This window comes from Leopardus geoffroyi, chromosome B4 (genome assembly GCF_018350155.1).
Source record: "Leopardus geoffroyi isolate Oge1 chromosome B4, O.geoffroyi_Oge1_pat1.0, whole genome shotgun sequence".
Taxonomy (NCBI): Eukaryota; Metazoa; Chordata; class Mammalia; order Carnivora; family Felidae; genus Leopardus; species Leopardus geoffroyi.
The window spans coordinates 135764899-135779531 of record NC_059341.1 but is presented as its reverse complement, the minus strand read 5'-3'; the positions used below and the strand labels follow the sequence as shown (position 1 = coordinate 135779531).

General features: G+C 48.8%; 2 protein-coding genes across 2 annotated transcripts; one reads left to right on the top strand and one right to left on the bottom strand.

The window, feature by feature from the left end:
• Positions 1–705: 705 nt before the first annotated feature.
• Positions 706–9426, top strand: NDUFA6 (NADH:ubiquinone oxidoreductase subunit A6). The gene is made up of 3 exons (XM_045462768.1): positions 706–881; positions 7902–8017; positions 9226–9426. Exons 1-3 carry the CDS (start codon positions 743–745, stop codon positions 9355–9357), a joined length of 387 nt encoding a protein of 128 aa, XP_045318724.1. The 5' UTR covers positions 706–742; the 3' UTR covers positions 9358–9426.
• Positions 9427–10963: 1537 nt separating this feature from the next.
• Positions 10964–14316, bottom strand: SMDT1 (single-pass membrane protein with aspartate rich tail 1). The gene is made up of 3 exons (XM_045462767.1): positions 14040–14316; positions 12429–12569; positions 10964–11218 (listed from the first exon to the last, which is right to left on the bottom strand). Exons 1-2 carry the CDS (start codon positions 14223–14225, stop codon positions 12432–12434), a joined length of 324 nt encoding a protein of 107 aa, XP_045318723.1. The 5' UTR covers positions 14226–14316; the 3' UTR covers positions 10964–11218; positions 12429–12431.
• Positions 14317–14633: the final 317 nt, after the last annotated feature.

Sequence of the window (14633 nt, the reverse complement as noted above, 5' to 3'; positions counted from 1 at the left end):
AGGGCTCCCCGGGATGGTCAGGGGTAACCTCAATGCCAGCAACGACGGGGATACCCAGGATGGATAATGCAAGGCTCCTTCCAGCCCCAAATTTCTAGGCCGTTTTTCAGAGAGATCCACAGTTTGGCATGAAAATGTTCTTGCATAAAATGGGGCTGATGATAGAACCTACCTTCCTGGGGTGTGGAGAAGCGCCCCGAAGCTAATGGCCAGGAAAACGCTTTGGCATCTACACAGCCCTTGCAAAGAGTTGGTTTATAGGGAAAAAAAAAAAATGTTGTCGCAGAAAAACCTCACAGGGGCCAGGCCATCGCCACGACAGCCCAGGCGCCACGTGTGCCTCCGCCGCCCTTTGGGGCCGCGGCCAGCGCCGCGAGGCTGACCGGCGAAGCTCTGCGACGCCCGCGCGCCCCCAGGCGCAACCAAAGGAGCGAGGCGGGCAGGTGGCCGGCGCCAGGCTGGGGGAGGCCGGGCAGCAGCTCGACGGCCACCCTGGCGCTCGAGCGTCCCCTGGCGGCGCGATTATGCCACGCTTAGGACCACCAATGTCTGAGCTGAAGTTTCCGCACAGGAGCATGCGCAGCCCCCAGCGGCCATCACCGAGGCCTCCCAGCCAATCAGAGAGCCCGACAGCTCTCCTCCCGCCTACCCATGACGTTTAGGGGCATGGCGTTCAGTTTTAGCCAATGAGAAAAGATTTTCGTCCTTAGGCCGCACTCGCGGGAGGGGTTTCTCTAGCAAGATGGCGGCGAGCGGCCTCCGGCGAGCTGCCGTTGCGGCTCCCACTTCAGTGAAACCCATTTTTAGTCGGGACATGAACGAAGCCAAGCGGAGGGTGCGCGAGTTGTACCGCGCCTGGTATCGAGAGGTGCCGAACACTGGTGAGAGGCAGCGGCGCACGCGGGGCTCCGGATGCAGCCGCCCAAGGTCGCAGCCGTCCTGGCCTCCCATTTCTCCCAGGACGAGCTGAGGTCACCGACTTGGGAACAGGCGACTCTGGGTGCTTCAGGGGAGGAGGGTCCCTCGAGCATTAGTGGACCGGATCTGGCGGCCGCGCCCGCGTCAGACCAGCCGTGCCCCGCATCCGGATCGCGCTTCTAGACGCCCTGGGCGCTTTGGCCCTTTAGTAATTCTTACCGAACCCGTGGGAGGGAAAGCAGGGACTGTCATTGACGTGCTTCATTTTACAGATGAGGCACCTAGAGGCGAAGTGACGCCCCTGAGGCCCAGAGCCAGCTCTTGTTGGATCTGGAACCCAAAGTCAACCGTAGAGTTCCTGAATATATGTTCAGGTGCCCATTAGGTTATGTAAACACAGTGGCCGTAGGACTTGAGCGATCATCCCCCCACACAAAAACAGACAACCAGAGAAGGGACGTGATTTTCCCAAGGTCATCCAGTTAAGTCAGTGATGCCTCTTCCAGTCCAGGTGAGATGAGTGTCCTCCCATTTCCAGTTTCCCAAGCTTGTTCCCTAGATCTGTCTGTGTGTAGTATTTCTCAGGAACTCCTCCCCCACCCCACTAATGGGCTGCTCGCTACTACCTCCCTGCCCCCTGCCTTCACTTAGATGTCGGAGAACCAATCTGTTCACCTGAAGGATTGAAATAGAAGCTCCCTGGGTACAGAGATTCTGTTTCCTTGTTTTGGTATTCCCCCTCAGTGCTGCCTGTTGTACGTAATGAAAGGAAGATTGGGGGAAATTCCACTAAACCGTCAAGGGCAGTACAAATGTCATTGAATGGGCTGTCGATATTTTATTTTGTTGATTTGATTTAGTTTAGTTTGATGTGGACTGTCACTGCCAGTCTGAGAGGGGAGGTGTTTTTAAGCGAGTTGGAGCATAATAGCACCCTTCTGGGCTGCCTCTTCCCTGCCTGTGAGAAGCAATAGAATGTGGTGGTTACAGAGACTTGCCTCCAGACCTTGCCCCTTAATATAGCCGTATGACCTTGAGCAAATTATTTCATCTTGCTATGCCTCAAGTTTCCTCATCTGTAAAATGAGCATCATGATAGTACCTTCTTCAGAGAGTAGCCCTTATTAAATATGAAATATATCCAAAGTGCTTAGGGTAAGTCCTGGCACTTAGTTAGGCATGCCTTGAATGTTGGCTGCTACTGTTGTTATTGTTATTATTATTATTATTATTACTATCACTGTTATTTATAGCAGGAGCCTCCATGCAGAATCCAGTTTGTTTGTTTTTTTTTCATCTTTATTTATTTATTTTTGAGAGAGAGCAAGAGAGGGATAGAGAGGGAGAGAGAGAGAATCCCAGACAGGCTCCGGCGCTGGATCTCACAAACCATCAGATCATGACCCCAGCTAAAATCAAGAGTCAGATGCTTAACTGACTGAGCCACCCAGGTGCCCCAGAATCCAGTTTTTTTGATGCATGAGAACTGTTTGTTCCCCAGTGTCCCTGACTTTTTGAGAGGTTGCCAATGACCAGAACTTAGACCCACAGGATACTAGGGAGGGAGAAACTTGAGTGCACTGCTGGTTTGGGGACTGCAAATTTAAATGCCTTCAGGGGGCAGGTGGATAGTAGGTATAGGGGAGTGACTGTAGCAAGAGTGTGCGGATGTGTGTGTGTGGGGGGGGGGGGCGGTGTATTCAATTGCAGATGTTTAAAAACAATGTTTGCCTGGCAGAATACTTCTGTGAGTGTCCAGAACCCTTTCTTGTTGCAGAGAGGAGCAGGAGGTGGGGAACAAGACCCAGATGCAGGAAGAATGGTTTGCGTAGGGTTAAAAAAAAAAAAAAATCCGGTGGCTGAGTTGAGGATAGATCCACTTATCCACCCTCAGGAACCGGCTCTTTTTAAACCATCCCCTCCCAGGAATTCCCCTCAAATACTGTTCGGGAAGATAAACCCAGAGTCGGAAGGGTCCTGACGGGAGGAGCCTAGAGAGCAAGGGAAGGAATGAGAGGGAAGGGGTTAAGGGGGTGGTACATTCTTATGGGGAGGATTGGTGGTCTGTAGCTGGTCAGTTGCTCAGGCCTGTGTCTACAACCAATGTCATACTATCCATCATCGGGATTCCAGCTGAGGAACCAAAGCAAAGAATTGGGAATAAGTAATAGCATTTATAGTAACTAACGTTTATTGAATTACATACATAGAGCCCAGCATTATGCTAAATGCTTTACATTGCTTTCTTTTAGGGTAGGTTCTGATTGTTTCCCTGTCTTTCAGAGAAGAAAACCGAGGCATGTAAATGTATCTCACAAAACACCATTAGTAAGGGGAGGAGCCTGACATAGGAGACCCTGACTGTCCAGCTGTTACACCTGGCTCCTTCTGTGGTTTTCCCTGAATCTCAGGGGACCCAGTTATGCCGCACTTGGAGAGCAGCCACGTGCCTGGGTGGTGGCTGCCTTGCATGGGAACACAAGGACAGAACTACCTTCCGAATCCCTCCACTGAAAAAATACCAACCTGAGGCTTGGTGGTTACAGAACAGGAGACTTTCTGTAGAAACCATTTAATTTCCATTTCATCGGGTATCTCTTGTACTACAGGGTCAGTACTAAATGCCTGGAGATACAAATGTGAATAAAACAACCCTGCCTTCAGGGGTCTTATGGACTAGTCAGGAAGATCGGCATGTATCCAGATTATTAAAACTTAAAATAGATGTATGGGGAATAAGTGCTGAAAATTTTAACAACTAACATTTGCATTAGCTTTACTGTTTACAAGATGTTGTCACTTGGGTTTTGCCATGGTCCTATAAAGGAATTAAGTCAGAGGTTATTTTTTTCCTATTTAAAAAAATGTTTTTAATGTTTATTTATTTTTGAAGGAGAGAGAGACAGCGTGAGGGGGGGAGGGGCAGAGAGAGGGAGACACAGAAGCTGAAGCAGGCTCCAGGCTCCGAGCTGTCAGCACAGAGCCCGACGCAGGGCTCGAACCCACTAACCGTGAGATCATGACCTGAGCCGAAGTCAGAGGCCCAACCAACTGAGCCTCCCAGGTGCCCCATTCTTTCCTATTTTTAATTTTTTTAATTTTTTATTTTTCTTTTCAAAAAAATTTTTTTAATGTTTTTATTTATTTTTGAGACAGAGAGCATGAGCAGGGGAGGGGCAGAGAGAGGGGGAGACACAGAATCTGAAGCTGGCTCCAGGCTCTGAGCTGTCAGCACAGAGCCCGACGCGGGGCTCGAACTCACGGAGTGTGAGATCATGACCTGAGCCGAAGTTGGACGCTCAACTGACTGAGCCACCCAGGTGCCCCTCTTTCCTATTTTTTAGATGAGGAAACAGGCTAAGGAGGCTGTACCCTAGGTAAGGTCATAGTTCACAGAGGTGTGGAGACCTTACCCAGCTTGTTTGACCCCTGAGCCCATGCTCTTTTCCAGCACACTGGGCTGCCTTCCCATCTAAGGATCTCCCAGCGCCTGTTATGAACGCTACCAAGATGAATTGGAGCAAACAGCTGAGAACCATATCACTGTCTTCCTTTCTTAACGTGTCAGAGCCTTTCTGACTCAGAAGAACCTTAACAGTAACTGGGAAAACACACAGAGGCTGTAGAAAAGACACCTTCATCCAGAAGGGCCACATTGATGTCTTCCTCTTGAGCCTCTCAGATCTTTCAAATTGCAGTTTAAATATTCAGAATTCGAAGAATAAGCCAAAGAGCAGTTGGAATTAATTTATACCAGGGTTTCTTGACCCATTTGTGCTGGATAATTCTTTGTTGTGGGGGCGGTCCTGTGCGTTGTAGATTAACAACATCTCGGGCCTTTACCCACTGGATGCCAGTGACACTCTCTCCTTGGTTGTGACAACCAAAAGTGCCCCCAGACATTGCCAAATGTTCTGGTGGGCAAAATCATTGCTGGTTTAAGAACCACCGAGCTAGACCAAAGAACAATTCCGCAGGCTGTAGCTATTTACCTCCCGCAGCCTTTCTCACTGGTGGGGGGCATGTTCAAGGGGTTGGGATGGGAGGAGGGAGATTAGGAGAAAGCTATGGAACTTGTCTCTCTAGAGACAAGGGTTCTTAACCTCAGACGATGGGCATTCAGGGGTCTGTGAACTGACACTGTAAGCAAAACTTGGCGTTTGTGCCTGTGAACATTTTCCTGAGGAGAAGATTTGTCCACCTGATACCCTGGTGTGTGGTTCAGGAGGTCATGAGGAATGAGAGCGGATGGACACCAGCTCCCCTGGTACAGAGGGACCTTGTTTTTTTTAAACTCCCAAGGTTGGACAGGAATCTAATATAAAAATGCAGGAGAGATAAGCACTGACAGCAGGGGAAGATTCCTCATATTCATTTCCTTTAAAAAGCACCAGATTGTAAATTAAAAAAAACCAGGGCTTTTGGGTGGCTCAGTTAAGAGTCAGACTCTTGAGGGGCGCCTGGGTGGCTCAGTCAGTTAAGCATCTGACTTTGGCTCAGGTCATGATCTCACGGTTAGTGGGTTCGAGCCCCGCATCAGGCTCTGTGCTGACAGCTCGGAGCCTGGAGCCTGCTTCAGATTCTGTGTCTCCCTCTCTCTCTGCCCCTCCCCAGCTTGTACTCTGTCTCTCTCGCTCTCAAAAATAAATAAACATTTAAAAAGTTGAAAAAAAATGTTAAGAAAAAGTCAGACTCTTGATTTCCACTCAGGTCGTGATCTCACGGTTCGTGGGTTTAAGCCCAGCATCAGGCTCTGCACTGACAGTGCGGAGTCTGCTTGGGATTCTCTCTCTCTGCCCCTCCCTGCTGGCACACTCTATCTCAAGATAAATAAACTTAAAAAAAAAAAAAAAAGAAAGAGAATTAAACATTAAAAACACTAAACCTGGATTCCAGGTCCAGGTTTGCCAGTAGTATGACATCAGGCAGGCACCCACAGTGCTGTAGGCCCCAATCTCCCCAAGTGGAAAGGCTCTAAGTTCCTGGATGCTTGTTGGTTTGCATTTGTTTTTGTGTCTCTTTGTCTTATTATCCCTGTGTTTCCTCTTTTCTAAAATTCCTACTATGATACTGACTGCGGTGGGAACCTAGATTTAGAGCATCGACCATTTCTCGTGGTGCCAGTACTCCCACCACGATTGATTTTAAGCTGCCAAAGTGAAGTCACTGAAGGCCGATTTGGGAAGAGAGCCTCCATGAGAGCCAGCTCCATCACACCGCTGGAACCGAGTTGAACTCTTTCCAGTGGGAGTAATTTCTCTCCTCTGTTAACACCTATGAAGCTGGGATACAGCTTCTCCTATTAGATTTCCACTGTTGCTTACTCCCTGCTTGGATCAGCATGGCATGGGATTTCCCTCAGCAGAAGCCTTATTTTTCTAACACTGTCGCTAAATAAGGAGTAGAGTTAAAGACTCAAACTATTGTTGATTAATTCAGTCACTACATAGCCCTCATGGTTTTCGGAGCTGGCTTTGAGAATCCTGTAGACTAGAGTGGACATGTCCCAGGAGTGGCCACAGTGCAAGGGATCCTCACCAAATGAGCACACAGGTCTCCTCAACCACAGCCTCATTCTAGACTGTGAGCCTTGTTTATGCTGTTCACTCAGCCTAATGCGCCCCCTCTTCCTAACTCCACCTACCACACAAGGCCCTGTTCGTGCCCTTGTCGTCATCAGCAAATCCACTGAAGGCTGACTTCCAGAGGATGGGAACACAAATGACTAAAACCTAATTTTCAAAGGACATAACATGGGCCTCCTCTGAAGTCCCAGGTCCCTAAGTCTGTGCCACTATTTTAGGCACTTCGGGATTGCTGAATATGGTGATTTTTCTTTGCGTTCGTGGGTGGCTACCTCTGGCTATAGAGTTTAAGAGAGTAGGAGTCCCATCGTAAACTACTCCTTCCTTCCCCCGAGTAACCTAATGTGGTGGTCGTCCCTGGCTGGACTGAAGCCCCTCCTCTCTGCACAAACACTCAGCAGGCTCCCTCAACCCTAAGCTTGTGTGCTGCACAGACCTATACCCCCATCACTGTCGGTTAATTCAACCCTGTCCTCTTTTGCCAGTTGTTCTGTGTAATAATGCTAATGTTTTTGAGAGCTTATTCCATGCCAGGCATGTTCTAAGCATCTTGTATCGTCTCCAGGAATCTACAGTGGCTCTGGGGTTATACATGCTCTTTTTTTATTTTTTTTTTAATTTTTTAAGTTTATTTATTCACTGAGAGAGAGCACAAGCAGGGGAGAGGCAGAGAGAGGGAGGGAGAGAGAATCCCAAGCAGGCTCTACACTGTCAGTGCAAAGCCCGATGTGGGGCTTGAACCCACGAACCGTGAGATTATGACCTGGGCCAAAGGCAGATGCTTAACTGACTAAGCCACCCAGGCACCCCGCTTTTTTTTTTTTTTTTTTTTAACATTTATTTATTATTGAGAGACAGCATGAGCAGAGGAGGGCCAGAGAGAGGAGGAGACACCGAATCCCAAGCAGGCTCCAGGCTCTGAGCTGTCAGCACAGAGCCTGACGCGGGGCTTGAACCCACACACCGTGAGATCACGACCTGAGCCAAAGTCAGACAGTTAACCGACTGAGCCACCCAGGCACCCCAGGGGATTATACGTGCTCTTAATCATCCTCATTCACTCAGAAATAAATACTCTCAGGCACAGAGAAGTTAACGTACGCAGGATCATGTAGGTGACAAGTTGACAGAGCTGGGGTTTGAAGCCAGGTTGTTGATATTCAAACTACACTGTGCTGCCTCGGGTCTGGTCTCCTCAAACAAACTAAACTCCTTGAGAGCAAGCACCGTGTCTCACTCTTCTCTGCAGCCTCAAGCACCTAGTGTAGGGTCAAGCAAATACTGGGTGAATGAAACGAACGGGGAACCTGTTTGTGTCTATGAATATCCACTGACTCAATTTTTGTAAAACACGTCTCGATCACATAGTTTCCACCCTGAATCGTGTTTTCTCTTTAGTGCATTTATTCCAGCTAGACATCACCGTGAAACAGGGACGGGATAAAGTCCGAGAAATGTTCCTGAAGAATGCCCACGTCACGGACCCCAGGGTGGTTGACCTTCTGGTCATTAAGGTAACTGACCCCTCCCGGACTGACTTAAAAGAGCAGCCACCTTGTCCAGAGCTTCTCAGTCGTCCCAAGTTTGTCTCCCAAGCCTGAAAAGCAACTACTGGGTCAGCTACTTTTGCTTAGGGTTTCAAAGCAATAGATGAACTTAGAGGTTATCACCTCTAAGATTGTTCAAGAAAAAAAAAAACACTGGGGTTTGCATTTTTTAAAAAGATGAGGAAAACATTTAAAAATTTTTAAAAAGGAGGGGGAGGCGCGTGGGTGGCTCAGTTGGTTAAGTGTCCGACTTCCGCTCAGGTCATGATCTCACAGTTCGTGCACTGAGTCCCACGTTGGGCTCTGTGCTGACAGCTCAGAGCCTGGAGCCTGCTTTGGATTCTGTGACTCCCTCTCTCTGCCCCTCCCCCGATCTCACTCTGTCTCTCTCTCTCTCTCTGAAAAATAAATAAACATTAAAAAAATTTTTTTTTTTTAATTTTTTTTTTTCAACGTTTGTTTATTTTTGGGACAGAGAGAGACAGAGCATGAACGGGGGAGGGGCAGAGAGAGAGGGAGACACAGAATCGGAAACAGGCTCCAGGCTCTGAGCCATCAGCCCAGAGCCTGACGCGGGGCTCGAACTCCCGGACCGCGAGATCGTGACCTGGCTGAAGTCGGACGCCCAACCGACTGCGCCACCCAGGCGCCCCCAAAAAATTTTTTTTTTAAAATAAAAAACGATTTGGAAAGTTTGAAATCTTCTTGAACCTCCTTCCTGGAAGTTACTGCTTCACTGGGTTGCTGCTTACAGCTGGAAGAGGCAGGCAGGTTAGCTGAGCCCTGTGTACATAGTTCAAATCCCAGACCTGATTCTGTATCTCCAGTCAGTCACATTAGCATCAGTGCATACTTTAGCACGGACCAGTACACCGCATGGAATGTTAAGCAGAAACCAGTCAGGTTAGGTAGTCATGGGGCAGGGGCCTACTGACCTGGGAGTCTGTCCTCTCGGAATCAGTTAGCTACAGAGTTAAAGAATATTGGAGAGGCCTTAGAGATCAGCTAGTACAACCACCTCGTTTTCCAGATGCCGAAATGTGGTCTAGACCAAGGATGTTACTTGCCCAGAGTCACTCGACAAGTCCGTGCAGAGCAGAGCACAGAATCCTGGCCTGTATGGTGGTATTCTTTCCAGCCACTCTGACTGAACACCTCTCCCCTCACCTGTGCAGGGAAAGATGGAACTGGAGGAAACAATTAACGTCTGGAAGCAGCGGACACATGTTATGCGGTTCTTCCATGAAACAGAAGCGCCGAGGCCGACGGATTTCCTGTCCAAGTTCTACATTGGCCACGACCCGTGACTCAGTGGAAAGGTGCATGTTGACATTTAAATATCTTAGAACACAAATAAACTCAGTATGTGATGGTCACTTCCTAATAGAATTCCACTGGTGAGCCAGGGGGAAGTTCGCCTTCTGCAGTCTCTCTCCCTTTTTGCCTGAACAAGTGGGGTCTTAGTATACACACCACCTGTTCTTTCCCTTTCCTCAAGTGTGGTGTTTCCTATAAATCAGACTCTTTTCTCAGAGCCTTGCATGTCAGTAAACAGGAAGGATGAGACCATCTGCTCAGAAACCATCATTCCGGGTGTAAGGCTGGATGACTCTGTTAATTTAGCTGTGTTTCCACAGCCTCCAGGATAGCTTGGTGTCACGGCACAGATTATCCAAAATTAGCTCTTGCCGTTCGGGAGAGATGAGAGTAACGCTGAGCGGCGCAGAGTTAGGGCTGACGGGCTGGGCTGCTCCTCCCTGGGCTCTGGAGAGAATGGCAGCTCAGAGGCCCAGCCCCTCTACCAGCAACAAGCGTCAGTTCTTAAAATGACATGAGCTTCCTACCTAGTTAGGCGCTCTGCTAGGAACACAGCTGTTTAGTGCACAGACAACAGAAATAGCTCTACTGTTTGCAAATGGACTGTGGCTCCAGGGACAGGAGAATCAGTGTTGACACAGATTAAATAACTCATCTTTGTTTGCTTTTGGTGGTTCCTTCCCTGGGCGGCTAAATGCTGGAGATGGGTTCATTATTTGAGTACACAGTCACCCTGGGCATTGCCACATTTTTTAGCACCACCAACCCCTTTACTATCTTTTCATCTAAGGAACCCAAGTTTTGAAAGATTCATTCTAAGAATGATGTTTTAAAATTTTTTTAATTTATGTTTGAGAGAGAGAGATACAGAGCGCAAGGGGGTGGGAGGAGATGGAGAGAGACACACACAGACTCTGAAGCAGGCTCCAGCCTTCAAGCGGTCAGCATAGAGCCCGATGCGGGGCTTGAATCCACGGACCGTGATATCATGACCTGAGCTGAAGTCGGATGCTTAACCAACTGAGCCACCCAGGCACCCCTAATAATGGTATTTCTTTTTTATAATTTTTTTTTTCAACGTTTATTTATTTTTGGGACAGAGAGAGACAGAGCATGAACGGGAGAGGGGCAGAGAGAGAGGGAGACACAGAATCAGAAACAGGCTCCAGGCTCTGAGCCATCAGCCCAGAGCCTGACGCGGGGCTCGAACTCATGGACTGCGAGATCGTGACCTGGCTGAAGTCGGACGCCTAACCGACTGCGCCACCCAGGCGCCCCAATAATGGTATTTCTTAAGGAGTTTTAAACAAAGCTTATGATTAGCAGGTGCAAACTAGCCAGTATTCCTCAACACAAAAAAAGCTGGAGGCTTTAGTTAGCCTGTGCATCTTTACTGAGGGGAAAGTTTCTGCTGGGCTTTTGTAAATAATGAAAATAGGTCCAAGGCACCCGTAATTACTTTCGTAGCTCCAGAGGGGCCTGGGAATCTTGGGTTATAAATCAAAGACCTGTTATGTTCAGCTGCTAGAGAAAGGTCAGCAGGGACAGGAAACGGCAACTAGGGTCTTACTCATATCGAGACACTTCAGCCACCACTCAGTCATACAGAGCTGATATTTATTATGTTTATTCGTAAGTTGATTGTGCTCAGTGGATAGCACATTTTTGGGGAACCTCCCAGAGCCTGGGGATCTGGGGTATGGTCACAGACGGTGCAGGAGGCTTCGCTGGAGTCAGGAGGCTGAGGGGTTTCCCTGGGCCCTTCTGCTGATAGGGAAGTAGGAGTGGCTGTGAGGATCACCATATCTGAATTAAGTTAGGGCTGTCTCCTTTCTGTACTTCCTCCATGTCCTGTAAGAAAGGAAAGTAGCAGTGAACTGGGCACGGAGCAGCGCTCTATCCACACACCAAAAAGAGAATTCCAGGGAGGTTCTACCAAACAAGGCAGGAGCAAGGCAGTTTTATTCTTTCATACATGTACTGAACATTCACCGGAGACCAGGCACTGGGGGCCCAAAGGTATAAAAGACATGTTCCTTGGGGCACACGGCTGGCTCAGCTGGTAGAGCATGAGACTCTTTCTTGACCTTGGGGTCATGAGTTCAAACCCTATACTGAGTGTAGAAGTTACTTTAAAACAAAACAAAACCCCCTGTCCCCTGCCAGGAGGAAGCTCATTGTCTAGTAGAATTTGGAGGTGTGTCTGTGTGCTTAAGTATATGATAGTGTCACAAGAGGGACTGGGCAGAGGGCACAGCCTCACTTTCAGATGGAGGAGAATTCAGAAGGGAAGACTTCATCAAAGATCATGAAGAACTGGTGAAAGTAAGTGTAGTGAGAAATAGCCTTCCAATGGCAGGAAGAGTGAGCCACTGCTCGGGGGTGGGTAAGCCTGTCGGTAATTCAAGAAACAGTGAATAGTGGGGATAGGTGTGTGGTTGGGAATATGGAAGATGCGGCTGGAATAAGAGGTGTGACCAGATCATGGCAAGCCTTGAATCCCAGACTACGGAGCCAGAACTGTCTTTATCTACAACAGAGAGGCAGCCAAGCAGCCCACGTTAGAGCACCAGAAGCCAAGACGCGAAAGGTGAAAAGGACAGGCACCGGGGGAAAGGTCTGTGAACAGCCGGGTTGCGGTGCCTGTACGCCTGTACAGGTACGGAGTTTGGTAACCTTGCGAACCATGGTGAGGATGTGCAGTTTCTAAATTTCAATGTGGAGAATGAAGCTGTTCGGGGTGGGTGTGTAAAGCGTATTAAACCGTTAAGAAAACTTACGGGTTGAGAGAACGAGGGTACATAAAGGGCAAATAAAAAGGCCGGTTGGGATCAACTTTGTCGGAAAAGATCCCAGTGAATTTCTAAGTCAGTAAGATAGTTGTCCTCGTCCAATGTAGAGAAAAGGCAAAATAAAAACATCAGCCAAGTGAGTCACTTTATTAAGGGTCTGCACCTCTGCTTCAAGTGAGGGAAACTACTACAGGGCCAAACTGCATCACAGTTTAGATGCCCCACCCCACTTCCTGTTCCCAGTCCATGTAGGGGAAAAGAAGTCTTACCTGTTAGTCATCGTCGTCGTCATCCTCTGGGACAAAAATGTCATGCTCCTCAAGCAGAGCAGCAAAGTTCTTGCTAATGAGCGTCCCGACATAGAGAAAGGGGATCACAATGGAGAACACACGGAGAAGGCCGAAGGACATCTGCAGAGGGTCAGAGTGGTGGCTGTGAGTTCCAGAGCCCACTCTGGTGGGACCACAGAAGGCCCGGCCCTCAGGGGCACTCCTGCGGACCCCAGACCTGTGATAAGCAACTACTTGATTTTAAAGGCCTCGGAAAAAGAGCAAGAAAAATAATTCGAAGAATTGATAAGATGATGGTCATCAAAGTGGATACTGGGAAGAAAAGTATAAGGCATTCTAGACATCTAAAAATTAGGGCTCAACCTGGTAATTACTTGCAGATACAAACAGGTAAGAAAGTACTAAGAGCTGGACTGTGGAAACAGCTCACCTCTCCTTGAAGACACCAAATACGTGAAAATGGATTACAAAACAATGAGCATGTACAGTGAAAGGACACAGTCCTTTAACTGATTCCCCAGGGCCTGAGAAGTTTAATTGCACCACATTAAATTTTCAAAACAAGCATGTTTTGAAAAGTGAGCATGTCTTCACGCTAAAAGACTAGCTGTTTTAGATGGACTAAGGGAGTTTCAGAATAATCTCAACATATCCTCTCCTATTTTCCTATGGAGTTTCCAAAAAAAAATTTTTTTCAGCTGTGCCTTTTTATAAGGCAGCTCTTCCCCAGCATGGACCCTGCTGCTTGCCATGAAATAATCCTGAGCTCACTGGCCGGATTAGCTTTAAGAGAATTTGTTTTTGTTTTGTTAACTCCCACGCAGCACCGGAGTCAAAAAGCAAACTTGTCTGGCTTAAAGGGCTGTTTCCATTTTACTTAGAAAAATCCAAGGGTACTCAGGGCATGTGAGAGCATTCAGTGGTGGAAAAAATAGGACCTGGTGGAGGTGGGCGGGGAGGAGGGTCGACCAGCAGGAAACCTGGATTCCAGGACCTGACGGGCTGCTCGCTTTGGAGCCTCACTGGCTTCACTGCTTTGGCCCGATTCTTCATTTATAAAAACTGACTGTGATACCTCCCTGCACACCTCTCAGAGTTGCAAATTACATGAACTAAACACTAGGTCAAAACTCCTACGAAGAAAAGGTCTGTCCCACGTACAATTTATTTACAAAGTCCTTTCACAACTCGTTATTTCATCCCATCAACTCTGAGGCTGACAAGAACAGAGTGGCTACGTGATTTGTCTATACTGGGTGCATATAGCCGAGTCTTGTGGCCCTGGAGAACTCGCGCACACCGCGCTCCTCACGATAAACTAGTGCAAAGTGCAGTCCTCAGCTCTCGCTCCCCCACCCCTCCATCCTCTGTCTCCTTGCGCCCAACTCAATCAACACCGGGATCTGACCCATCTCCTCCCACCTGTCAAAATTCGCAGGGCATCATTGCTAAACTTTGTCCTTGATCCGTCTTCCGGTCTAAGGCGGTTGTATGATTGGCCTTTGCACCTATCAGTCGGCGTCGACCCGCACACACTCCCCATAATGATTGGCCTCAGCCCCTTCGCCCCGCCTCCAGGCAGACACTCACTTTCACCGGTTTGGGCAAAATGGCGCCGCTGCGAGTAACGATGACTGACCTCGACGGTACCAGGCTCCGACCTGAGCCACCCCCTCCGGCGGAGACATCGCCACCTTTCCTCAAGCTCGGCCCGCTCCGTAAAGCCCCGGATCGGACGGATGCCAATGCCAGCCAGCGAGCCGCTGCGGACGCCATCTCCCAGCTCCGCCCCTAGCTCGGCACCCGGGCCCCACCGCCCAGCCCCTGTGACGTCCTCAGGGAGAGCACGGCCGCAAGCCTCGCGAGACCCTTGAGATCAGACGAGAGGCCCAGCTCTCACACTTGCGCAGTGCGCCTAGTTCCCCTATGCGGTAGAAAAGAGGCGTTTGTTAACGGCCGGACGTGGTGACGTCACGAGGAGGATGCTGATGCCCCAACAGCCGGCTGATTCTGGGCATGCCGGACGGGGGCTTCTGGCAGGCGGTCCTCGTGGACCCCTCGTATTGTTCACTCACCCAGAACAGCCAGGGTTTGGCAGAGTGGGTGATTGTTGAAAAGAGAAATCACTTTAATTGAGCTTGAAACAATTGTATTTCTCTTTTTAATATTTAAAAAATATAAATT